Source organism: Bufo bufo, chromosome 1 (assembly GCF_905171765.1).
Source record: "Bufo bufo chromosome 1, aBufBuf1.1, whole genome shotgun sequence".
In the NCBI taxonomy this organism is placed as follows: Eukaryota; Metazoa; Chordata; class Amphibia; order Anura; family Bufonidae; genus Bufo; species Bufo bufo.
This window is the reverse complement of record NC_053389.1, coordinates 158,859,172-158,883,819: the sequence shown is the minus strand read 5'-3', so window position 1 is coordinate 158,883,819 and position 24,648 is coordinate 158,859,172. Positions and strand designations below refer to the sequence as shown.

Below are 24,648 nucleotides of genomic sequence, written 5' to 3'. Positions count from 1 at the left end.
ATAGATCCGGGCGAGTGGTCTCTGCATCCCGAGGTGTTCGAGTCCATTTGCCTCTGTTGGGGTTGTCCGGATGTGGATCTCATGGCCTCCAGGTTCAACCACAAGCTCCCCACCTTCCTGTCCAGGTCCAAGGACCCGAGGGCGTACAGCGCCAACACTCTCGTTCTTCCGTGGATGGAATTTTCCCTCCTGTACGTGTTTCCACCCCTCCCCCTTCTGCCGCGGGTTCTCCGGAAAATCGCGTCAGAGGGCATGTCTACGATCCTGGTAGCCCCGGATTGGCCTCGCCGGCCTTGGTACGCCGACCTAATGCTGCTACTGGGAGATGCGCCTTGGCCGCTGCCTCTGAGAGGACCTTCTCTCGCAAGGGCCGATCTTCCACCAGCATTTAGCGTCGCTACGTTTAACGGCATGGCTGTTGAGACTGCAGTTCTAACGCGACGGGGTTTTTCGGCGGATGTGGTTCATACCATGATTCGCGCACGAAAGCCAGCCTCGTCCAGGATTTACTACCGGATTTGGCGGTCTTACCTAGGTTTTTGCGGAAATCTGGATGTTCATCCTCTTCGTTTTTCCCTTCCCACGATCCTGTCCTTCTTACAGTCTGGCTTGGACCTGGGTCTGGGTCTCAGCTCGTTAAAGGGTCAGGTCTCGGCGCTTTCCATCCTCTTCCAGCGTCCTTTGGCCCCTCTCGGACCTGTCGAGACCTTTATCCAGGGGGTCGCTCACTCTGTTCCCCCGTATCGCTCTCCCATTCCACCCTGAAACCTTAATGTTGTGCTCTCAGCGCTCCAGTCCTCTCCCTTCGAGCCGTTACGGAGGGTCTCTCTTCGCTTTTTGTCCTGCAAGGTCATTTTCCTTGTGGCCATCACGTCCCTACGACAGGTGTCTGAATTGGCGGCACTTTCTTGCACGGAACCCCTTTTGGTCTTCCACCAGGATAAGGCGGTTCTCCGTCCGGTTGCTTCTTTCCTTCCGAAGGTGGTCTCCGCCTTTCACCTCAATGAGGACATCGTCCTCCCTTCCCTTTGTCCGTCTCCTTCTCATCCTTGAACGGGAGCTTCACCGCCTGGATGTTAGGGTCCTGAAGATTTACCTGGAAGTCACCGGACCCTTTCAGTGCACTGACTCTTTTTTTGTGGTTCCGGAAGGTCTGCGCAAGGAGTTGGAGGCATCCAGGGTGTCTATTGCCCGCTTCATCAAGATGGCTATTGCCAAGGCTTACCGCGCCATGGGCAAGGAGACTCCTTTTGGTGTTACCGCTCATTTTACCAGAGCGGTCGGTGCCTCTTGGGCTCAGAGGCATCGGGCTTCGGCTGAGCAACTGTGTAAGGTGGCCACCTGGTCTTCCTTGCACACATTCACCAAGTTCTACAGGGTGAACACCTATGCACTGGCGGATGCTGCTTTGGGCCGCATGGCGGCGGTTTCTTGATACCTCCGATGGTTTCGCCTTGGGCTGTAGTCTCTCTCCCCTCTTGGACTGCTCTCGAACGTCCCATGGTTTTTTTGTATCCCCCAAGGAATTGGGCGAGAAAACAAGATTTTTGTAAATCAGTAAAATCTCTCTCGCTCTTCCTTGGGGGACACAGCACCCACCCATTGTTCTGGTTTACAGTTAGTTTAGTTGCCCCTGTCGGGTAGTTGACTTGTTTGGTTTTTACATGGTTGGTCATTGCCTTTCTTTCACTACTTGGACACGCAACTGGTAGTCACTCCCTCCAGGCTGAGGGTATTGCTGCTGGAGTAGGGGCCTAACAGTTTTCACTTAGTGTCACGCCTCCTAGGGAGTTGAGCTATACCCACGGTTTCCTGTGTCCCCCAAGGAAGAGCGAGAAAGAGATTTTACTGGCAAGTTATACAAAAATCTAGTTTTTTTCTACCATACACTTCCTTTGTTTGGCATTCATACCCCAGGAAAGAGAATTCTGGTCTCCCTGGATGATTTGCAAGCACAGACTTTCCTGCCAGTCGGAGTCCACCTGCTCCTCATGCACCCAGCCGTCCCTTCAAACGCTGAACGTCCAAGAGCCTCCGTGCCCAGGTGCCTGTGTCACTCCACTGCCACAAGCTCTGTCCCTGTCACAATCAGTTGTGGAAGTTACCAAGATTTTCCAATCCATGTCAAAGCGATTGTTCAATTTCAGGAGGAAACCGGACAACCCATGGGATCCACTTAAAATAAAGAACAGCCAAATGCATACCTCACAGATCCTGCGCTGCTGCCCTGGTTCTCCTGGATACCTCTGCGCTTTTGCTGGTACTCGGAGCAGCAGCATAGGCGTCAGATTGTCGGGATAAGCCTCTTCAGCAGTGGGGACAGCCTCTCGCTGCTCAAGAGCACGGTTTGCTGAATTGGGGACACAGCTCCTTCTTTTTTTTTTTTTTTTTTTTTGGGTTGGATTTTTGTCAATTTGTTCTTCGGTGTTTCTGATATCTGGCATTTGAAATTGCTTCTCATGTTGGAACGCACACTAATTAGTTCAGTGCCTGTAGGTTGGATTTAGTCTGCGTTAGAGGAGTTAGCTGGTTTCCCTTAGGGCTGTTTTTGAATGATCCGTTTTTTTTTGTTTCAGTAGTGGTTCCGTTCTGTTTTTCCGTTTGGCATATACAGTAATTACATAGAAAAAAATTGGTCTTGGCATAAAATTTTCAATAGATGGTTCCACAAGTACATTCCGTATGTGGTCCTTTTTTTGCGGACCCATTGACTTGAATGGAGCCACGGAACGTGATTTGCGTGCAATAATAGGGCATGTTCTATCTTTGAACATAACGGAAACGTAATGCATATGGAGTACATTCAGTTTTTTTTTTTTTTTTTTTTTGCGGAACTATACGTAACGCAAAAAAAAGGCCTGTATACAGAATGCAAAAAACTGTGTGAACGAGCCATTACTATGTGAATTCTGGCAGAGAACAACCTGCTGGAAGTATCCGGATCCGGCTCTGCTAGATGCCGATGTAATGCCTGCCGGCCCCATTAGGTATACTGGGATCCGGCGGAGATCCGTACACATTCCAGCAGACAATGTTGAGGATTAGCTGGAGCAGCCCAAAGGAATTCACAATGGAGGTGTGAAACTAGCCTTAGGGCTCATTCAGACGGCCGTATGCGGATCTGTTTTTTTGTGGATTTAGATGCAGACCCATTCACTTCAATGGGACCCTTTTCTTCCGTTCTATGGCTCCGCAAAACAAATAAAACATGTCCTATACTTGTCAGTGAAAATCAGGACGTGGCCCCATTGAAGTCTATGGGTTTGCAAAAAATGCGGAATGCGATCTGTTTTTGCTGACAGCATACGGCTGTCTGAATGAGCCCTTAGTGTCAGCAGCCTGTAACCTCAGCTCCTGATTCCCTGAATGAAGACTGATTTTTCCAGTAGGTAGTATATTTTATCTTATTTATATTTTTATGCTTCTAGGGAGATCCTGCAACTGTAAAGAGGAGGATGATGTTGGTAAGTTTATCTTTTACAACCTGTGAAAATAACTACACTAACAGGTGAGAAATGTGCTCAGAGGGGTTGTCATTTTCCATCCCCATACAGCTGTCAAGAGGACAGTAGGCGCTTGGTAACTCCGTTTGTATAAGGGTGCATTCACATGAACAGGGCTGTGGAGTCGGTAGATAAATGTTCCGACTTCGACTCCTCAGTTTTATGTACTTCCGACTCCGACTCCTCTGTCTCCTCTGACTCCTCTGGGCTGCTGCTTTCTCCTTTGTGTGCTTATCTGCTGCTGAAGATAGGGCAGTGGGAGGATCCAGGAAGGGGCATTTATTCTAAAACATGATTTTCCTAGGAGAATCCCATAGTCATGTTTAAAGTTTAAGCTAACAATCAGAGTTTACAAGTTTTTATAGCCTTAGCTGAATGACAGCAGTTTTTCCAATGGTTTACAGCTTCAGTCTTGAACTATTGGCCCTCCATTCCCTTCACTTATACAAGTGTCTCACTCTCTAGTTCTGCAAAAAACATATTTATTTAATCCCTTATCAGTGAGAGGCTAGGTTACACATGGACGCTGCGTTCCCTGTAAAAGCAGAACACAACACTATGGAAAGTATAAGTATTGCAGCTCCTAATTGTGCGTTGCATGCCATATAGTGAAGCACATGAAAAGCATGCTTCTTCACGGTCACTTAACGTGTTCGTTTTGCGGTTACGTGAGGCACTGCATGCATTGGTCTTTATTCTTACAGTAGAGAAGTCATTAATTATAACTTTTTGTGAATTGGGACATTTAAACTTGCTTTTTTTAATTTTTATTCCAATCTAAATTTAGTAGGAGTCGGGAGTCTGAGTCGGTGCATTGTTTGCCGACTCCGACTCCAGGTACCCAAAATTTCCCCCGACTCCGACTCCACAGCCCTGCACATGAAAAGTGTTTTGTGATCCGCAAAGCACGGACACTGGCCCTGTACACGGTGCATCGTAGTTCGGACCCATTGACTTCAATGGCCCCACGGTCTGCATGTTGCTGTGAAGGACATGGATGCAGAAGCGCACAGAAATATTTCTGAAATGTCATGTCCGATACTTCGCTGCAACATGCGCAGTTGCGCACCATAGTCCGCACTGTGATGTGGCATGCACATGGTTGGTATACATGTTTTGTGGATCGGACCGCAAAACACGGTCATGTGAATACACTCTAATGGATTGAGGCTGTCACTTGAAGATGTAAAGAGTACCTACAGTTCTACACATGGCTATGGATTTATAGGCTATGGATACCTCATTCCCTTTCAGTGTGAAATATGCCAGAAGAGCTCAATCGGCAGCCACACTCCATGCTTTCCAATCCCGAATGCTCATAAAGCTGGCATGCCTTTTTTATTTGGTTGTAAAGATGCCAGCTCAGTTGAGTGTTCATGAGAGCAGAGAGGCCAAAGACGTCGGAAGAGTGTGCTTGATGGATTTCACACTGAAAGGGATTGAGCTGCATGCAGTGCACAGAATACATGCAGACTGTAGAAGCCATACGGTGTCTACAGTATACAGAAATATGGTTGTCTGAATGCACCCTAAATGTGAACAGTGCCTAACAGACATGACTGCCCTGGTACCCACAGTCATTGAGATGGGGATTATAGGTGCTAAAAGGAGTACTAAATACTAAAAGAGCAAAAGGCTGGAGTGAATAATGTAGAAATATATTTAGGGAGGGCGATTGTATGCACCTGTACAGCTATGTGCATAAATGTCCCCTGATATTGAGAGTAAAGGATTTAATTACATGGTTACGGTCTATCACTTACAAAACTAAACTGAGTTTTACTGTTAAATATAGAAAACTACAAAACGTGTGATCTATTTCATTGCAGAGGACCGAGCAGCAAACTCCCTACTTAATAAGCTGATCCGGAAGTCTCTGGTAGAGTCTAGTCAGAATGTGGAGGTCCTGCAGAGAGATCCTTCTTCTCCATTATACTCAGTGAAGTCGTTTGAAGAATTGCACTTGTAAGTGGTTCTAGTACAGAAAACATAGAATGTGTCGGCAGATAAGAACCATTTGGCCCATCTAGTCTGCCCAATATACTGAATACTATGGATAGCCCCTGGCCCTATCTTATATGAAGGATGGCCTTATGCCTATCCCAGGCATGCTTAAACTCCTTCACTGTATTTCCAGCTACCACTTCTGCAGGAAGGCTATTCCATGCATCCACTACTCTCTCAGTAAAGAAATACTTCCTGATATTACTTTTAAACCTTTGCCCCTCTAATTTAAAACTGTCCTCTTGTAGCAGTTTTTCTTTTAAATATTCTCTCCTCTTTTACCTTGATTCCTTTTATGTATTTAGCAGTTTCTATCATATCCCCTCTGTCTCGTCTTTCTTCCAAGCTATACATGTTAAGGTCCTTTAATCTTTCCTGGTAAGTTTTATCCTGCAATCCATGTACCAGTTTAGTAGCTCTTCTCTGAACTCTCTCCAAAGTATCAATATCCTTCTGGAGATATGGTCTCCAGTACTGAGCACAATACTCTAAATGAGGTCTCACTAGTGCTCTGTAGAGCGGCATGAGCACCTCCCTCTTTCTACTAGTAATGCCTCTCCCTATACACCCAAGCATTCTGCTAGCATTTCCTGCTGCTCTATGACATTGTCTGCCTACCTTTTAAGTCTTCTGAAATAATGACCCCTAAATCCCTTTCCTCAGATACTGAGGTTAGGATTGTCACTGATTTTATATTCTGCTCTTGGGTATTTATGCCCCAGGTGCATTATCTTGCACTTATCAACATTAAATTTTAGTTGCAAGATTTTTGACCATTCCTCTAGTTTTCCTAAATCCGTTTCCATTTGGTGTATCCCTCCAGTAACATCAACCCTGTTACAAATCTTTGTGTGTCATCAGCAAAAAGACACACCTTACCATCGAGGCCTTCTGCAATTTCGCTGATAAATATATTAAATAATATGGGTCCCAGGACAGATCCCTGAGGTACCCCACTGGTAACAAGACCGTGGTCTGAATATACTCCATTGACTACAACCCTCTGTTGTCTGTCCCTCAGCCACTGCCTAATCCATTCAATAATATGGGAGTCCAAGCACATAGACTGTAATTTATTGATAAGCCTTCTATGTGGGACAGTATCAAAAGCCCTACTAAAGTCCAGATAAGCGATGTCTACTGCACTTCCGCCATCTATTATTTTAGTCACCCAATCAAAAAAAGGCAAAAAGATTAGTTTGACATGATCTTCCTGAAGTAAACTCATGCTGTTTTTCATCCATGGGATTTTAGATGTTCCACAATCCTCTCCTTAAAGGGGTTCTGCACTTTGTTTAAACTGATGATCTATCATCTGGATAGATCATCAGCTTCTAATCGGTGGGGGTCTGACACCCGGGACCCCTGCCGATCAGCTGTTTGAGAAGGCAGCGGCGCTCCAGCAGCGCCGTGGCCTTCTAACTGTTTACCGCAGGCCCAGTGACGTCATGACTAGTATCACTGGCCTGGGCGGTGCTAAGCTCCATTCAAGTGAACAGAGCTTAGCCGCGCCGAGGCTAGTTGATACTAGTCGTGACGTCACTGGGAGAGCGGTAAACAGTGAGAAGGCCGCTGCGCTGATGCAACGCCGCTGCCTTCTCAAACAGCTGATCAGCGCGGGTCCCGGGTGTCGGACCCCCGCTGATCAGATGCTGATCTATCCAGAGGATAGATCATCAGTTAAAACAAACTGTAGAACCCCTTTAAGTATGGTTCCCATTAATTTCCCCACTATATTTATTTCAGGCTTTCTGGCCTATAGTTGCCCGATTCCTCCCTACTACTTTTCTTGTGAATGGGCACAACAGTGACTATTAGAAATAGAGGATTCCTGCTGACTGGATGCGAATGTGATTTATGTTTATAGGGAGTCAGCAGGATTTTCTATATGAAACATGTGCTTCTGGGTTTTTCACCATTTAGATGCAGTGGTTGCGCTTGACCACTGCATCTAAAGGCTTAAATGCCTGCAATCGGCATTATTGTCTGTCGCCGACATGAACCTTGGGCCTCTGCTGTTTAAAACAGCCGGAGACCCACCGGCTATGGTGCCCACTGCGTGCGCGAGCAGGCACCATATTTAAAGGCCCTCCCAGGGTTAATAACAGCTTAAGGGCTTGTTCATAAGACCATTGATGTTCCGGTCCCGTTTTGCGGATCCGCAATACACGGGTACCGTTCCGTTGTCATTCCGCATCACAGATGTGGACCCATTCATTTCAATGGGTCCGCAAATTCGGAGATACGGAAGCACTACGGAGTGCTTTCTGGTATTCCATTCCGTGCTTCCGCACCGCAAAAAGATAGAGCATGTTCTATCTTTTTGCAGAACGGAGGGATCGCGGATCTCCTCAAGTGAATGGGTCTGCGATCCCCATGCACCTGCCCCACGGAAGGTGCCTGTGCATTGCGGACCGCAATTTGCTGTTCACAGCACGGGACACAAACGGTCGTGTGAACGAGCTCTAAGGGTTAATATTCATTAATTTAATACAAAATGATCTGTATACTTATTGTAGATCATATGCAAGATCACAAATCAAATATACAAGGAGTAAAGACTGAGAAAACTCTTTACAGTCCAAAGTAGAGCTGCAGTTAACGATTATTTGAATAATCGATTAGTTGTCGATAATTTCATCGATTAATCGGGAAAATGCACCAAAATGACAAAGGTGTTTTATATGATTTTACTTGAAAAATTATGTTGAAAGGCTATATTGTTGGGGGATCTGTGGATGGCACTGTTATGGGGAGGGGGATCTGTGGATGGCACTGTTATGGGGAGGGGGGGATCTGTGGATGGCACTGTTATGGGGAGGGGGATCTGTGGATGGCACTGTTATGGGGAGGGGGATCTGTGGATGGCACTGTTATGGGGAGGGGGGGATCTGTGGATGGCACTGTTATGGGGAGGGGGATCTGTGGATGGCACTGTTATGGGGAGGGGGATCTGTGGATGGCACTGTTATGGGAGGGGGATCTGTGGATGGCACTGTTATGGGGAGGGGGGGATCTGTGGATGGCACTGTTATGGGGAGGGGGGGGATCTGTGGATGGCACTGTTATGGGGAGCGGGATCTGTGGATGGCACTGTTATGGGGAGCGGGATCTGTGGATGGCACTGTTATGGGGAGGGGGATCTGTGGATGGCACTGTTATGGGGAGGGGGGGGATCTGTGGATGGCACTGTTATGGGGAGGGGGGGGGATCTGTGGATGGCACTGTTATGGGGAGGGGGGGGATCTGTGGATGGCACTGTTATGGGGAGGGGGATCTGTGGATGGCACTGTTATGGGAGGGGGATCTGTGGATGGCACTGTTATGGGGAGGGGGGGATCTGTGGATGGCACTGTTATGGGGAGGGGGATCTGTGGATGGCACTGTTATGGGGAGGGGGATCTGTGGATGGCACTGTTATGGGGAGGGGGATCTGTGGATGGCACTGTTATGGGGAGGGGGGGGGGATCTGTGGATGGCACTATATAGCATCTTATGCTATATGTGTTATCCACAGATTCCTCCCCCTCCCATAACAGTGCCATCCACAGATCCCCCTCCCCATAACAGCCCCGCCGCTCACAGCAGTATTCCTTAACCGGCAGTAACTTTTTATTTTATTTTCTTCTCGCCCATTCCATTGGGGGACACAGACCATGGGTATAGCCCCCTAGGCCATTACCAGGAGGAGACACTATGCAAATAAAGAAGAAAGCTCCTCCTCCACGGGCTATACCCCCAGGCTCCCACAGAAGGACTTCCGTTCTTGCTTAGTGTCGGATAAGGAGGTTGAAAATCATTTTTTTCTACTCCAGTGTTTTTTTTTTTTTTTTTTTTTTCTCAACAGAGGACACAGGGCAGCATGGGGCTGCCCTGGTCTATCAGTGGAGCGAGTGCCGGGGTCGAAATGGCGTCCCCGGCTACCTCCAGACCCCCCCAGAAGATAAGTGGAACCGGGCTCAACCTGCAGCTCTGGAGGCCTACCAGTTCCAGGGTCACCTACTCCTGCCCTCTATCCAGATTACTGCCACTCCTTGTGCCAGCTGACTGAAGAGGTGTACCCAGCTGATGCGGAGCAGAGGGTGAAGACTGCAGGACGCAGATAAGTATATGCGGCTCTCCTGCCACCATGGTGGCGGACTTGGTCACGGCGGTTCGTGACACCTTTGATATCCAGGGGGACCCTCCTTCCACCAGTAGCCAGGAATTCCCCCTTTTCCATTCCAGGAAACCAGAGGCAGTCGCATTCCCCATCTATGGCGAATTTGCCAAGGTCCTGTCTAAGGCCTGGGACCGCCCTAATCACCGTTTTTCTGCCACAAGACGCATGGATACTCTTTATCCATTTCCGTCAGAGAACGTGCAGCAGTGGTCTTCCCCACCCAAGGTCGACCCGCCGGTGGCCAGATTGGCTAAGAATACGGCCATACCGGTCTTGCACGGTTCCTCCCTACAGGACTCCGTTGACAGGCGTTTGGATTCTTTCCAAAGCCATCTTCACGCTGGCGGGCACAGGTCTGCGGCCCGCGTTCGCCTCAGCCTGGGTGGTCAGGGCGCTTTCGGTATGGTTGCAGCGTCCCTATCAGGAACTCGCGGAGCAGGATGCCTCTGTGGACACTTTGAACTTTGTCCTCCAGATGTCTCAGGCGACAAAATTCCTCTGTGAAGCTTCCTTTGCCTGTTTTTCGGCCCTCTCGGTCACGCAGCGCAGGGAAGTCTGGCTGTAGGTTTGGGACGCTGACGCTTCCTCAAAGCGTTCTCTCACTAACCTCCCTTTCGCGGGTTCCAGGCTTTTTGGTGCTAAGCTGGACGATATTATCTCGGACGCTATGGGGGGCAAGAGCACCCACCTGCCCCAATCTAGATCCAAGCGCACCTTCAGAGTTCGGTCCTCCTGGTCCTAGGAACCAGTCCTTTCGTCGCTTCTCCTCTTCCAGGTCTGCGACGGCCCCCTCCTCTGGTGACTCTCAGGACTCCCGCAAGAAGCCTTCCTTTAAGCCCCAACCCTCCTAGCGCCCACGGGCACAGTTCCAGGGGAGTTCTGCCCGCCCCGCGGCTCCCAAGCAGTCCTCCGCCTGAAGGGGCGCCCCCACCTCTTGCGGTGGGGGGCCGACTGCTTTCCTTTCAGCAGGTTTGGAGAGCTCACATCCAGGACGCCTGGGCCCTGGAAGTTGTAACCTCTGGTTACAAAATTAGAGTTCGTTTCCAGGCCTCTGGAACGTTTCTTCCCTTCTCGGGTTCCGGGGGACCCAACTCGGGCCTCAGACCTCTTACAAGCGTTCTCTTCCCTTCTGGACAGGGGAGTAATTGCCCCAGTCCCTCTACAGGAACAAGGCGCAGCGTTCTACTCCAACCTATTCGTAGTGCCAAAGAAGGAGGCTTCAGTTCGCCCGGTTCTGCACCTGAAGCTGCTAAACAAGTCCCTGAGGGTGCGGCGAGATTTCGCCCTCCTCTGTCTTTCCACCGCTGCCGTTACTCCCAAAGGTTCTTTGCAGGATCGCGGTAGAAGGGATTCCGGCCATCCTCATCGCCCCGATTGGCCTCGCCGCGCTTGGTTCTCGGATGCTGGCGGACGTTCCGTGGCCTCTTCCTCTCAGAGGGGACCTGCTGTCTCAAGGACCGTTCTTCCACCAGAATTTACGGTCGCTTCGTTTAACGGCGTGGCTGTTGAGACCGCCATCCTGAAGAAGAGGGGCTTCTCGGATTCCGTCGTGAAGACCATGATCAAGGCCAGGAAGCCAGCTTCATCCCGGATATACTATCGTACCTGGAAGGCCTTTCTTGCCTTTTGCGAGAAACTAGACGTTTGTCCCCTTCGTTTCTCTGTTCCGTTGGTCCTCTCCTTTCTCCAGTCGGGCCTAGAGCTGGGAATGTCCCTGAGCTCCCTAAAAGGTCAGGTTTCGGCTCTTGCCATTTTCTTTCAGCGGTCCCTGGCTCTGCTCGGGCCTGTGAGGACCTTCATGCAGGGGGTGGCGCATTCGGTTCCTCCGTATGTTACTCCTCTGCCCCCCTGGGATCTCAATCTGGTTCTGTCTTCCCTCCAGGCGGCTCCCTTTGAACCCCTGAGGGAGATTTCCCTGACTCTGCTCACCTGGAAAGTGGTCTTTCTGGTGGCCATCACCTCTATCAGGAGGGTGTCGGAGCTGGCGGCTCTTTCCTCTAGGGAGCCCTTTTTGGGTTTCCACAAGGATAAGGTGGTGCTGCACCCGGTCCTTTCTTTTTTGCCCAAGGTGGTCTCCGCCTTCCACCTTAATGGGGACATAGTCCTGCCCTCTTTTTGCCCTTCTCCAGCGAACCTCAAGGAGCATGCTCTACATTCCCTGGACGTCGTCCGTGCTTTGAGGGTGTACCTTTCGGTGACTGCCCCCTTCCGCCTTTCTGACTCCCTTTTCATGGTTCCCGAAGGGCCTCGTAAGGGTCTGGCGGCCTCCCAAGGTCACACTGGCTCGGTGGATTCGGTCAGCTATTGCCATGGCGTATCGTTCCCGTGACAGAGTTCCCCTGGTGGGGTTACCTGGGCTAGGCGTAATCAAGCGTCTGCATCGCAACTTTGTAAGGTGGCAACCTGGTCGTCCTTACATACCTTTGCAAGGTTTTACCAACTGCACTCTTTGGCATCGGCTGATGCTGCCCTTGGGCAAGGTATTGCAGGCAGTGGTTCCTGTTTGACCGTTGCACGGAGTTAATCTTTTTCCCACCCCATGGACTGCTTTTGGACGTCCCATGGTTGTTGTCCCCCAATGGAATGGGCGAGAAAAGGAGTTTTTTTTTTTTTTGTGAAACTCACCTGTAAAATCTTTTTCCCGTCTTTTCCATTGGGGGACACAGCCCCCACCCATTCTTGTCTGTTGCAGGAGGGGTTGGTTTACTTATGTTGGGACCTTATGGTTTCGGTCCGATGGCGGTATTCAGTTTTTTTATTTTGCAAAGTTTTTGGTCTCCTTCTCCTACTGCTTTTGCACGCACTGAGGTCCTTCTGTGGGAGCCTGGGGGTATAGCCCGTGGAGGAGGAGCTTTCTTCTTTATTTGCATAGTGTCTCCTCCTGGTAATGGCCTAGGCAATACCCATGGTCTGTGTCTCCCAATGGAAAAGACGAGAGAGATTTTACAGGTGAGTTTCACAAAAAATCTTATTTTTATTTTTTTACTTTAAATCACCACATCTTTATTACCTTACAATGAATCTCCAGTAACAGGCAGAGCGGGCGGCGGTGTATCGTCACTTACGTGACGTGCCTGCTCCGCCCATTTTATAAATAAAGCAGCCGGAGCATGCGCTGCCCGCTCTGCCTGTTACTGCAGCTTCATTGTAAGGTAATAACGATGCAGTGATTTAAAGTTCAAGGACCCGCAGGCATAGCGCCTGACTGCCCGCTCCCACCCGCATACCAACGAATCGGCCGATTATTCGATAACTGGATTAGTTGACACCGAATCCTATAATTGATAACGTTGATTAATCGTTGCAGCCCTAGTTCAAAGGAACCAATGCACAGTCCACATCAATAGGATTGATCACAGATGATTGTATGCACCTTAATATGAATGTAATTTCCGCAGGATGCCTGCACTGCTAAAAGGGATCTATGCTATGGGCTTCAACAGACCTTCCAAAATCCAAGCAACTGCTCTTCCAATGATTCTCGCTGACCCGTGAGTACTGTATGTCATCGCTTGTTTTCCAGTGAATAGTCATTGGTGGAATGTATCTATAAGATGTCTGTATTCACAGGTCATCCTAAGAGAATGTGTGAATGCCTCCTGGATTGTCATTTTACTTCTGCCTACTTGCACATTAAGGGCTTATGCACACGACAGTATGCCCTCTGAGACATACTGTCCGTGAGCGGGCCATATGTCCTGGAGCGGCATACATCGTGCGCACTGGAGCGCACAGCATCATAGGTTACTGTGATGCTGTGCGCATCGAACCGCCCGCGGGATCATTGTCCCGCACTCATGATCTTATGAGTACGGGACAATAGTCCCGCGGGCGGGCCGATGCGCACAGCATCATAGTACCCTATGATGTGCGCATGATGTATGCCGCTCCTGGACATATGGCCCGAATTGTGAGCTTCGCTTGTAGGAGTCTGCCCAGCACAGGTTAATTATGTCCTATGTGCATATAGAAAACGGCTAGGCAATGTGTGTTTTTTTTTTTTTTTCCTTTTTTTTCTTCCTTTGCAGACCCCAGAATCTGATTGCCCAGAGCCAGTCAGGTACAGGGAAGACAGCAGCCTTTGTTCTAGCGATGCTCAGCAGGGTTGATGTCTTGAAAAAATATCCACAGGTGAGTGTGAGGGCTTAAACTATACACAGGCCATTTGACCCCTTCCCGTATTATGAGCAAATAACGTATTTATTACACAGTAACAGGTCTACAGTCTAATTATTACTATATATATATATATATATATATATATATATATATATATATATATATATATATTAATATATATATTATATTATATTTTTTTTTTTTTTCTCTATCAATGGACATATAAATATATATACTTATAGTCGCACACAGTAATATATTAACACTACAATACACCTAACTACACTAAACACAATTTCTCGCCCATATTCATTGGGGGACACAGGAACCATGGGTATAGCTATGTCCTCTAGGAGGCGTTGACACTAGGCAGAAGCTGTTAGCCCCTCCCACGGCAGCTATACCCCCTCCAGCCTGGAGAGAGAGCTTCAGTTTTTTTTCTAGTGTCAATAGGAGGCACGACCTCCCTGCCTTAAGCAGGGTGGCTTCTCCATTTTATTTTTATTTTATTTTATATTTTTCTCCCCTTTTTAGGTTTGGGAAACAGTCGCCCAGCCTCTGTTATCCCGGGGAGCAAGGTCGGTGTCTGAGTCCCTCACCGCTCGACCTCCCCACAGAAGCAAAAGGAGGATCCAGGGCAGCCCAGCTCCCCTGCTTCCCGCCAGCCAAGGGGTCACCTAGGTCCGCCAAAGAAAGAGACTCCCGCCATACCAGACTCCTGCCACTCCGGTGCCAGCTGCTGAGGAGGTGAGCCTGCTGGAAAAGGTGACCTTGTGGGTCCACTTAGGGAGGGTGGAGAGAAGAGGATGAAGATGAGGTGAGTACACGGGATTAGGTAAGTATGGTTAACCCTCTCCCCCCCCCCCCCCCTCCCCTTTTGGCGGCAATTGTTTTAAGGGGTGTATAGGTATAATAGGCACCAGGCTCCACTTATTGTAGCCCAGCCTCCTGAAGGCAGGCCCCTTCACTCCCCCTCTGTGCTGATGGTGAACTCGGGCACATAGGGGGTTAATGACCATGTCCTCCAGCTTACATCAAGTGACTGAGCAGGCAGGAAGGGGAGCTGATGAGACTTCCTGCTCCCTGACATCGAACGCCATAATCCGCCCTTTTCGAGAGCGGGCACCAAGTGCGCCGCTCCGAAAGTGTTAATGCCTGCACTGACCGATGTTGCGGACGCCACTCACACTGGGAGGCACTTACTATACATGGGGGACTCCTGTTGCGGGAGTGACTACCTCTGGCCGACAAGAGTTCCCAGCCCGCGGGGTGGACATCCCGGTCTGCCGGGCGCCGCGAAAATTTTGCGCACCGCTCAAGGTACCCTCTGGCTGAATGGCAGTGCATCCGCCCTCCGCGGCTGTTTGGTTGATAACTCTCTACCTGCGCAATACAGTGAGGGACCCCTGAAGGATTCCCAATCCGCCCTCAGGGGCCGTTTTGATAATCCTCCACCTGCGCAATCCAATGGAGGACCTCTGACAGTTCCCAACCCACCCTCCGGGGTCGGTTGATTATTCTCCACCGGTGCAATACAGTGGAGCACCTCTAGAACTTCCCAACCCACCCTCCGGGGTCATTTGGTTGATAATGCACCGCCTGCGCAATCCAGTGGATGGACCTCTAGAATTCCCATTGCACCCTCTGGGTAGTTTGGTTGATAAGCCCCCACCTGCTTAGTCCACAACTGCCAGGGGCGACGTTCTGAGGGGTAGACTTACGAGCAAGTGGACCACAGTAGGACATCCTTTCTCTGCCTGGGTCACGCTCAGACATACCCTCCCTCCCCGGAGAGGGTCAGTCAGAGGCGGGGAGGGGGGGGGGGGGGGGATCACTAATTCAGACTCTGACATGAACCCGAAGCAGTCTCCTAAGATTACAGTAGCCAGCAGTACTTGTTGTATGCATTACCCCCTTCCATATGCGGAATAATTGCACTACTACAGGATACAGTACTTTCCTTATATATTGTCCCCTTCCATAGGTGTCTCAGCGGGTTCGGGCTGCTCTCCCTTGTTGCTGTCCCCTATGAACCTGTCGTCGGGAAGATCTTTCCTCCCGTTCTCCTGGACGATCGTCACCACCGATGCCAGCCTCCTGGGTTGGGGCGGCGTTCTCCAGTCCCGCGCGGTTCAGGGGGTTTGGTCGGCGGTGGAATCCCGCCTTCCGATCAACATCCTGGAGCTGAGAGCGATTTTCCACTCCCTCTCCCATTGGACTCCTCTCCTTGCCGGCCGGTGAGGATTCAGTCGGACAATGCCACGGCTGTGGCTTACATCAACCATCAAGGCGGGACCCGCAGCTGGGCGGTGATGCAGGAGGTGAGGAGGATTCTGCTGTGGGCGGAGTATCACGTTCCGGTGTTGTCAGCGGTATACATTCCGGGAGTCGACAATTGGACAGCGGACTTTCTAAGCTGCAACAAGGTGGATCCAGGCGAGTGGTCTCTGCATCCGGATGTATTCGAAGACGCCTGCCGTCCGGTGGGGCCGTCCGGATGTGGCTCAACAACAAGGTTCCGGTGTTCCTGGCTCGCGCTCGGGATCCGAAGGTGTACGGGGTGGACGCGCTGGTGTCTCCGTGGCAGGACTTCAGCCTCCTCTGTCATCCCTCCACTTCCTCTGCTGCCGAAGGTTCTACGCAAGATCGAGACGGAAGGGATTCCGACCGTTCTCATCGCCCCGGATTGGCCTCGCCACACATGGTTCTCGGATGGCGCTCAGGTGCTGGCGGACGCCCCATGGCCTCTTCCCGACAGAAGCTCTTCCACCGGAATTTACGGTCACTTCGTTTAACGGCATGGCTGTTGAAACCGCCATCCTGAAGAAGGGTTTCTCTGATTCTGTAGTTAGAACCATGATCAGAGCGAGGAAGCCGACTTCCTCCCGGATTTACTATCGTACCTGGAAGGCTTTCCTTGCCTTTTGTGAGAACTCGGGTTTCCCTCCCCTTCGTTTTTCCATCCCGATGGTGCTCTCGTTTCTTCAGTCCGGCCTCGAGATGGGACTGTCACTGAGCTCCCTGAAGGGTCAAGTTTTGGCTCTGGCCATCTTTTTTTCAGAGGTCCCTTGCTCTCCTGGGTCCTGTGAGGACTTTCCTGCAGGGGGTGGCGCATTTGGTCCCTCCGTACGTCCCCCCCTTTACCTCCTTGGGATCTCAACTTGGTCCTGCGCGCCCTCCAGACGGCCCCCTTCGAGCCTCTGAGGGAGGTCTCCCTGACCTTTCTCACCTGGAAAGTGGTCTTCCTTGTGGCCATAACTTCCATCAGGCGGGTATTGGAGCTGGCCGCACTTTCCTGCCAGGAGCCTTTTTCTGGTTTTTCACCAGGATAAGGTGGTGCTCCGTCCGGTTCCCTCCTTTTTGCCCAAAGTGGTCTCCCCCTTCCACGTTAACGAGGATCTTGTCCTGCCCTCCTTTTGTTCTTCTCCGGCAAACCCCAAGGAACGCGTTCTCCATTCCCTGGATGTCGTCCGGGCCCTGAAGGTGTATCGGACGGCTACCGCCTCCGTCCGCCGTTCAGACTCCCTCTTTGTGATTCCCGAGGGGCCTCATAAGGGTCTGGCGGCCTCCAAGGTCACTGTGGCACGATGGATCCGCTCGACTATCGCCGCGGCTTATCGCGCTCGTGGCAGGGTTCTCCCGGCTCGGATTGCCGCTCACTCCATTAGGGCGGTGGGAGCTTCCTGGGCAAGGCGCAATCGGGTTTTGCAGGCTGTGGTTCCTGTTTGACCGAGGGACATTCCTCCTGGCGGTGCTGAGGTTTTTTCCCACCCCTTTGGGACTGCTTTGGGACGTCCCATGGTCTGTGTCCCCCAATGGAATGTACGAGAAAAGGATTTTTTTTTTTTTTGTGAAACTCGCCTGTAAAATCTTTTTCTCGTCTTTTCCATTGGGGGACACAGCTCCCACCCATTCTGCCTGTTGCAGGAGGGGTTCAGTTCAGTTCTGTTCTGTTTGTGGTTGGGCCTCATGGTTTTTGGTCCGATGGCTTCCATTATTTTTTCTTTTCTCCTTCTCCTACTGCTTTTGCAACGCCTGACTTCCTCCTGGTGGAGCCTGAGGGTATAGCCCGAGGAGGAGGAGCTCTCTTTTGTATTTGCATAGTGTCCCTCCTAGTAATACCTCTAAGCTATACCCATGGTTTGTGTCCCCCAATGGAAAAGATGAGAAAAAGATTTTACAGGTGAGTTTCACAAAAAATCTCCTTTTTAAACATATGCAATTGAGCTTCTGAAGGTGCCCAGGGGCGGCGTTACTGGGCGATGTGCCCAGAAAAACACACCTCTTTCAGCCCTCTGGCCCGCCCTTCTGTCCTATTAGTACCTCCTCCTTTGCCTCCAGCCGACGAACGTCACTAGTGGCAAGGGAAGAAGTCAGGCTGGGAACTGGCCCACACCTGCGCACTGCTCTGCCTATTATGGGCAGAGGAACAGCTTTTCATATTGCGGATGCGTGGGTCGGCTGTCTTTAGTTGGCCGGCGCATGCGCAATATGAAAAGCTGTTTGTCTGCCCATAATGGGCAGAGCAGTGCGCAGGTGCGGGCCAGTTTCCAGCCTGACTTTTGCCGCTTGTGACATTCGCTGCCTGGAGGCAGAGAAGGTAATAGGACAGCAGGGCGGGCCAGAGGGCCGAAAGAGGTGTGTTTTTCTGGGCACATCGCCCAGTAACACCGCTCTGGGCACCTTCAGAAGCTCATTTGCATTTGTTTAAAATGTTTTTTTTCAATATCTGGACGATGGACACATAAAACAAAAGTAACATTATAATGAGGGTCAAAGAGTCTATAACCTGATCTGAGCGGTCTAAAACGCTCAGATTAGGTGAAAGACACCCTACAACGGGGATTAAAGACCATGTTAACATGCAGCAGATTCCTTTCAGAAATTTCTGTCCACTCCATACATCTGAATTGTGATGTTTATGTAACATGTGCATGGATTTATTCCAGCCGAATTCCGGTGAGTGGTTTAGATGTGGAAGTTTCTGTAACAAATGTTGTGTGCGAATTCATTGCACGAGGACCAAGACTGACTTTGTTTTTCAGTTTATTAGACTTTCAAGATACAGCAGTAGTTTCCATTAGTAACCTTTTATTGATTTTCTCCATAGTGCATCTGCCTCAGTCCTACATTTGAATTGGCTTTGCAGACGGGAGAAGTCATAGAGCAAATGGGGAAGTTCTATGATGGCATTGATGTGATCTATGCGATACGAGGGAACAGACGTATGTATCATCCTTTAGGCTGTGTTCGTACATGTTGGATTTGAGCATTAATTCTGCTTCTAACTTTGTGTCGGATGGGGGGAAATCCACCATAGAGATAAATAGCATGCCTCTGATGAAAGTGGAAATTATTATCAAATATGTTCACGTATTACTGCATATAGAACCCATACTGGAAATAACTTTATCTTTGGTAATACATTTTACACAATACAGTTTATATTTATGGTGATGGATCCAATATGTGTTACTGGATGGAGTCATTTACTAATAAGGCCTCTTGCGCACGACCATATGCCATCCGAGATATACGGTCCGTGAGCGGGCCATATGTCCCGGAGTGGCATTGATTGTGCGCACGGGAGCACACAGCATCATAGATTACAGTGATGCTGTGCACGTTGGGCCGCCCGTGGGACTATTGTCCCGCACTCATAAAATCATATGAGTGCGGGACAATAGCCCCGCGGGCAGCCCGACGTGCACAGCATCATTGTACTCTGTACTCGGATCGTATATCTCGGAGGGCATACGGTCGTGTGCAAGAGGCCTAAAACTGTTTTATTTTTCCCCCACGCCTTCACAACGGCACCACCTGGAGGTTACCCCGCCTTCTCAGGGACAGGAAACAATTGTGAGATCAGCAAATAAAAGGCCCCTCCCGGACTTCCGGTTCCGGCGCCAGCATGGTGAGACGCAGCTAACCTCGGCTCCGTGCAGTCAAAACCTCAATAAGCTAAATTCCCCCTACATACCGGACAAAGTTTGGGATAATCGTCACCGCTAGTACAGCGGGAGTTTTTGGATCATTACATCCTAAATATGGGGACGAAAAGCAAATCTAAAGGCAAAAATAAACCTTTGAAAACCGCAGCGCGGGAATGTGAAGGGGAGGAGGAAGACGCTCCCATGCTTGTACAGCGGAAAATAATGGAGGACCGCTCAGAGCCAGATGAGATTGATCTCAAAGGAGACGAGGCAGGCATTGATTATGTGAAGCTGGCGATAGAAGAGGCTAACAGAATACTACCTGACCTGCAAGAATCACTTGCCAACACAGTGGGACCTACGCTTCAATCCCTACAGGCAACTGTAGCGGAACACGGGTCAAGGTTAGATAATGCAGAGACTCGTATACAAATCTTGGAGGAATCTTGCTCCAATCTGCGAACGCTGCTGGAGAAAGCAGAAAGAGAAACGGCGTCCATTAAAATGAAAGTGGACGATCTGGAAAATCGCTCACTGAGGAGCAACCTCCGCATTGTGGGATTAAGAGTCTATACCAGCCCAAGATTTGATTGCAATATGTGAACAAGAGATACCATTGGCGCTGGGTCTTGAAAATCCATGCAAGGTGGAAAGAGCACACCGTATAGGCCCAGATTTGAGACCAGGTACGGATCGCAATTTAAAAGTTGCTTCAAATTTGCAGCAAAGACCGAGACCAGTCATAGTGAAGTATCTCGACTTTACGGATAAGACTGCCATACTGCGACAATACAAGCGGCAGGGGTCTACACTTGAAGTCCGAGGCCTGAAAGTGTTGATATTTGGAGACTACTCCATGGAAGTGCAAAAGAAAAGGAGAGAGTTCTCGGGCATTTGTTCTGAGCTTTATGAGAGGCATACTAGATTTGCGCTATTATACCCAGCACTTCTCAAAATATTCCATTCAGATGGCTCATTGTCTACTTATACGTCAGCAGAAGAGGCAAGAAATCAACTGTGCCTACAGCACCTACCGTTAAGGCCCCCAGGCAGATATCGACCACCAGAGAAGACAGCTAAGCTCGCGGAGTCTGGAGAAGCAGTTGCGTCACGCATGGACATAAGCGGAGAACCACGAAAATGGCCTGAGCGCTGAAGGCGGTAACTGTACAACAAGAGGCTATGTTCAAAAGGTTATAACAGGACATTTAGTTTAATGATTGATCGCATAAGATTATTAAAAGTTCAGATATAGGTTTGAAATAACACTGAGGGATTGACTGACCATGTTGGAAAAAGGTGAAGTCAATAGAGAGTGAGAGGAGGAATATGTTAATGTATATTGATATAGAAGTTAGTGGGATTATAATTCCAGGCAGGTTGTCATGGAAACTGTTTGGGGCGGGAAGGTTTTTTTTGTTTGGATGTATACTCATGTACTTAGGCCACATCTTTTCCATGCGAGGATAATATAATGAGAGTTATATCATGGAACGTGAAGGGGCTTCGTTCTCAGGCCAAAAGAAATATGATCCTGAAGCATCTGCAAAAATGTAGAGCAGACATTGCACTACTTCAGGAAACCCACTTGGGTGCAGAGGATTTTTTTCGCATGGAGAAAATGTGTGTGGGGAGAGCGATAGGATCCAAATCAGTAAACCGTAAAGGTGGGACATTAATACTTTTTCATAAGAAATTGCAGGCTGACATATTGACGCATGTGACAGATGATGATGGCAGATGGCAAATTGTAACTATGAAATCACCTATAGGAGAGAGAGGGTTAATTAATATATATGGCCCAAATGGAGAAAATAACAAATTCTTTGAAGAGATGGGCGCACACCTGAGCACCTTGCAACAACGTGATGTTATAGTGGGGGGGGAGACATGAATACAGTGATGAAGGTAGGGAAGATCGTAGACCGGTTAGGTTAATGAAAAAGACGACAGTGGGGAGAGAAATAGTGTTAGAATGTTTGATGCAAGACCATGACCTCATGGATCCTTGGAGAGCGGCTAATCCTGAAGGGAGAGAATACACTTTCTACTCGGCTCCTAATGATTCATGGTCTCGTATCGATTATCTGTTGGTGTCGGCTTCCCTGTTTTATACGATTGAAAACCCTAAGATTCTTGATATGGTCATATCAGACCATGCCCCAATACAGCTGGATTTCAAAGAGCAAGCGCAAAAAGGATCTGACTACATATGGAGGTTCCCGGCCTTCTTAGGAGAGAGTGATAGTTTCAAGGATCTATTGCGGGGTTGGCACATGGAATTCCAGGAAGACAATGCCCAACATAGTGAAGATCCGACTTTACTATGGGATACGGAGAAAGCAGTATTACGGGGTAGAATAATGACATATGTGCATGCACTAAAGGCAAGAACCAAAAGAAAGCTAGGAGAAATGACTAATAGCCTTAGAAAGACATATTCTGAATTTCTTCAATGCCAGTCTGAACAATCTAAACTAGAATGGTATACAGCAAAGAAAAACTTTGAGTTGTGGTACACCAGATGGGAAGGGATGTATAGCTCACAGAAAGATTCTAAATTATTTAAATATGGGAATAAATCTGGGAGGTTACTAGCGAGACTGTCTAAAGGGCCAAGGAGTCTTTTTATGTCTCTCTATGCTTCCAAGGCGTCTAGCTCGGAGGAAGCCCTGTCCGCCTTTCTGGCTGAGGCTCAGTTATCAGTGTTATCAGAGGAGGATAGAGAGAGACTGGAAGAGCCGATCACGCTGGAGGAGTTGGAGGTAGCTCTTGGGGGGGATGGCGAATGGTAAGGCGCCGGGGGCAGACGGCATACCAGTGGAGGTGTATAAAAAGTTGCAAGGGGTACTTCTTCCTGAATTACTTAAGGTTCTTGAATATTCTCTGGAGAAGGGTTCGCTACCACATTCTATGCAGGAGGCTATCATAGTAGTTATTCCTAAGCCTGGGAAAGATCCCAAAGTTCCTGATTCCTATAGACCAATTTCGCTATTAACAGCAGATGTGAAGCTCCTGGCGAAAGTGTTGGCGAACAGGCTGTCCAGGGTAATACTGACTATAGTGCACCCGGATCAAACGGGCTTTATGCCTGGGAAATCGACTGCTATAAATATCCGTAGAGTATATGCTAGTCTGAATATTCCAGCAGATAATGGAGGAGATAGGGCCTTACTTGCGTTAGACGCCGCCAAGGCGTTTGACAGTGTTGAATGGAACTACCTATGGGAAACCTTGAGAGTCATGGGCTTTGGTGCGCGATTTATTCAGTGGGTGAAAGTGTTGTATTCAAGTCCAAAGGCACGGATCAGAGCTAATGGGGGGTTGTCAGATAGCTTCTCTTTGGCCAGAGGCACCAGACAGGGGTGCCCATTGTCACCCTTGTTGTTTGCGTTAGCAATTGAACCACTTGCAGCCCTTATCCGCCTGTCACCTCATATTGTGGGGTTTAGATATGGTGAGACGCAAAATAAAGTGGCAATGTATGCTGATGACACTATGCTATTTCTGGGTGACACTGGGGGCTCTCTGGATGCGGCCATGGCTTTTAATAGATAAATTTGGTGGCTTCTCTGGGCTTCGGATAAATTGGCAGAAGTCTGCCCTGATGCCGGTGGACGGACAGGCACTCTCTGGTGTGCAGGCAGATAGTTTGATTCCCTGGGTGGGCAAATTTAAATATTTGGGGCTATATATAACACCTAGACTGCTAGATTTTGAAGAGCTTAATTTAACTCCTTTACTAAATACTTTTAGGCTGAAGGCAAGGACATGGAGTAGACTCTTTTTGTCGGTGGTGGGCAGAGTGAATCTCCTAAAAATGGTAATGATGCCTCAGTTGCTATACATATTGAATAATGCCCCTGTATGGATCCCAGTTGAGAGATTTAGGAAAATACATTCGATATTTAGAGATCTTATCTGGAAATATGGTCAAGCTAGGATTAAGCTGGAGACGCTGCAATATCCCAAGTCTGAAGGTGGCTTGGCTGTCCCTAACGCCTGGATATATTTCTTAGCCTCTGTGTCAACATTTTAAGGGTTGGATGGAATTTCAGCTACCAGACGTGACAGGGAAAATACTGCAACACTGGTTGGGTAGTAGGGATCTTATGGGTATTCTGTAGGGTGCAGGGATGCATGGGGGGAGAGAGAAAGTAACGCTTATAGAGCTTATGAAAAAAGTGTGGGCAAAGGTGAAATTGATCAGGGGAGTTCGTGGGGTAGGAGAGCTTTCCCCAATATGGAACAATAACTTGATGCCAGAGTTCATTTCTCTATCAGGAGTCCGAAATTGGGAATCCCATGGAGTAATGAGGATAGGTCAATTGATTGAGACTAATGTATTTAAATCATTTCAAGGCCTACAGCAAGAATTCAACATTCCTAAAGTGTGGTTCTATCAATACCTGCAACTGAGACACGCCTACGATGTCACGATAAGGAAGGGTTGCATTATTGCAAAAACAGATGTCCATAAACTGGTTCTCCCAGCTGGAGGAAAGAGAGGTCTGATTTCACAGGTGTATACTCTGCTTTTAGACAAATTCTTGATAGAATTCCCTCTTACAAGGATGAGAAAATGGGAAAAAGATCTGGGGGACATCCCTAAGGAACAGTGGGAAGATATATTGGAGGCAGTCCCGAGAGTGTCTGTAAGTGAACAGGGCAAGCTGTCACAATTGTTTATCATCCACAGAGTCTACAAAACTGAAAAAATGGGGTTGGAACTGATGACAACTGTCCAAAATGTATGGCGGAAGGTGCAGATCTGTTTCATATGCTTTGGGCTTGTCCAGTGCTAAGTAGTTTTTGGGATGAGGTGTTGACTTTGATTAATCGTAACCTGGAATTGAGGGTGCAGAAGGACCCCAAGATATGTGTGCTGGGATATGTGAAGGAGATTGGTGGGGGAGAGGCGGTCAAA

At 48.9% G+C, this 24,648-nt stretch overlaps 1 protein-coding gene across 1 annotated transcript in view; it reads left to right on the top strand.

The window, feature by feature from the left end:
• The first annotated feature begins 13,083 nt into the window (after window positions 1-13,083).
• The window catches only part of DDX25 (DEAD-box helicase 25), a 75,958-nt gene continuing 64,393 nt past the window's right edge, over window positions 13,084-24,648 (top strand). Inside the window, exons 1-3 of the mRNA XM_040415574.1 lie at window positions 13,084-13,160; window positions 13,698-13,800; window positions 18,899-19,013. Of these exons, the coding sequence (XP_040271508.1) occupies window positions 13,099-13,160; window positions 13,698-13,800; window positions 18,899-19,013 (280 nt within the window). The 5' untranslated portion in view covers window positions 13,084-13,098. The remainder of the gene's footprint in view (window positions 13,161-13,697; window positions 13,801-18,898; window positions 19,014-24,648) is intronic.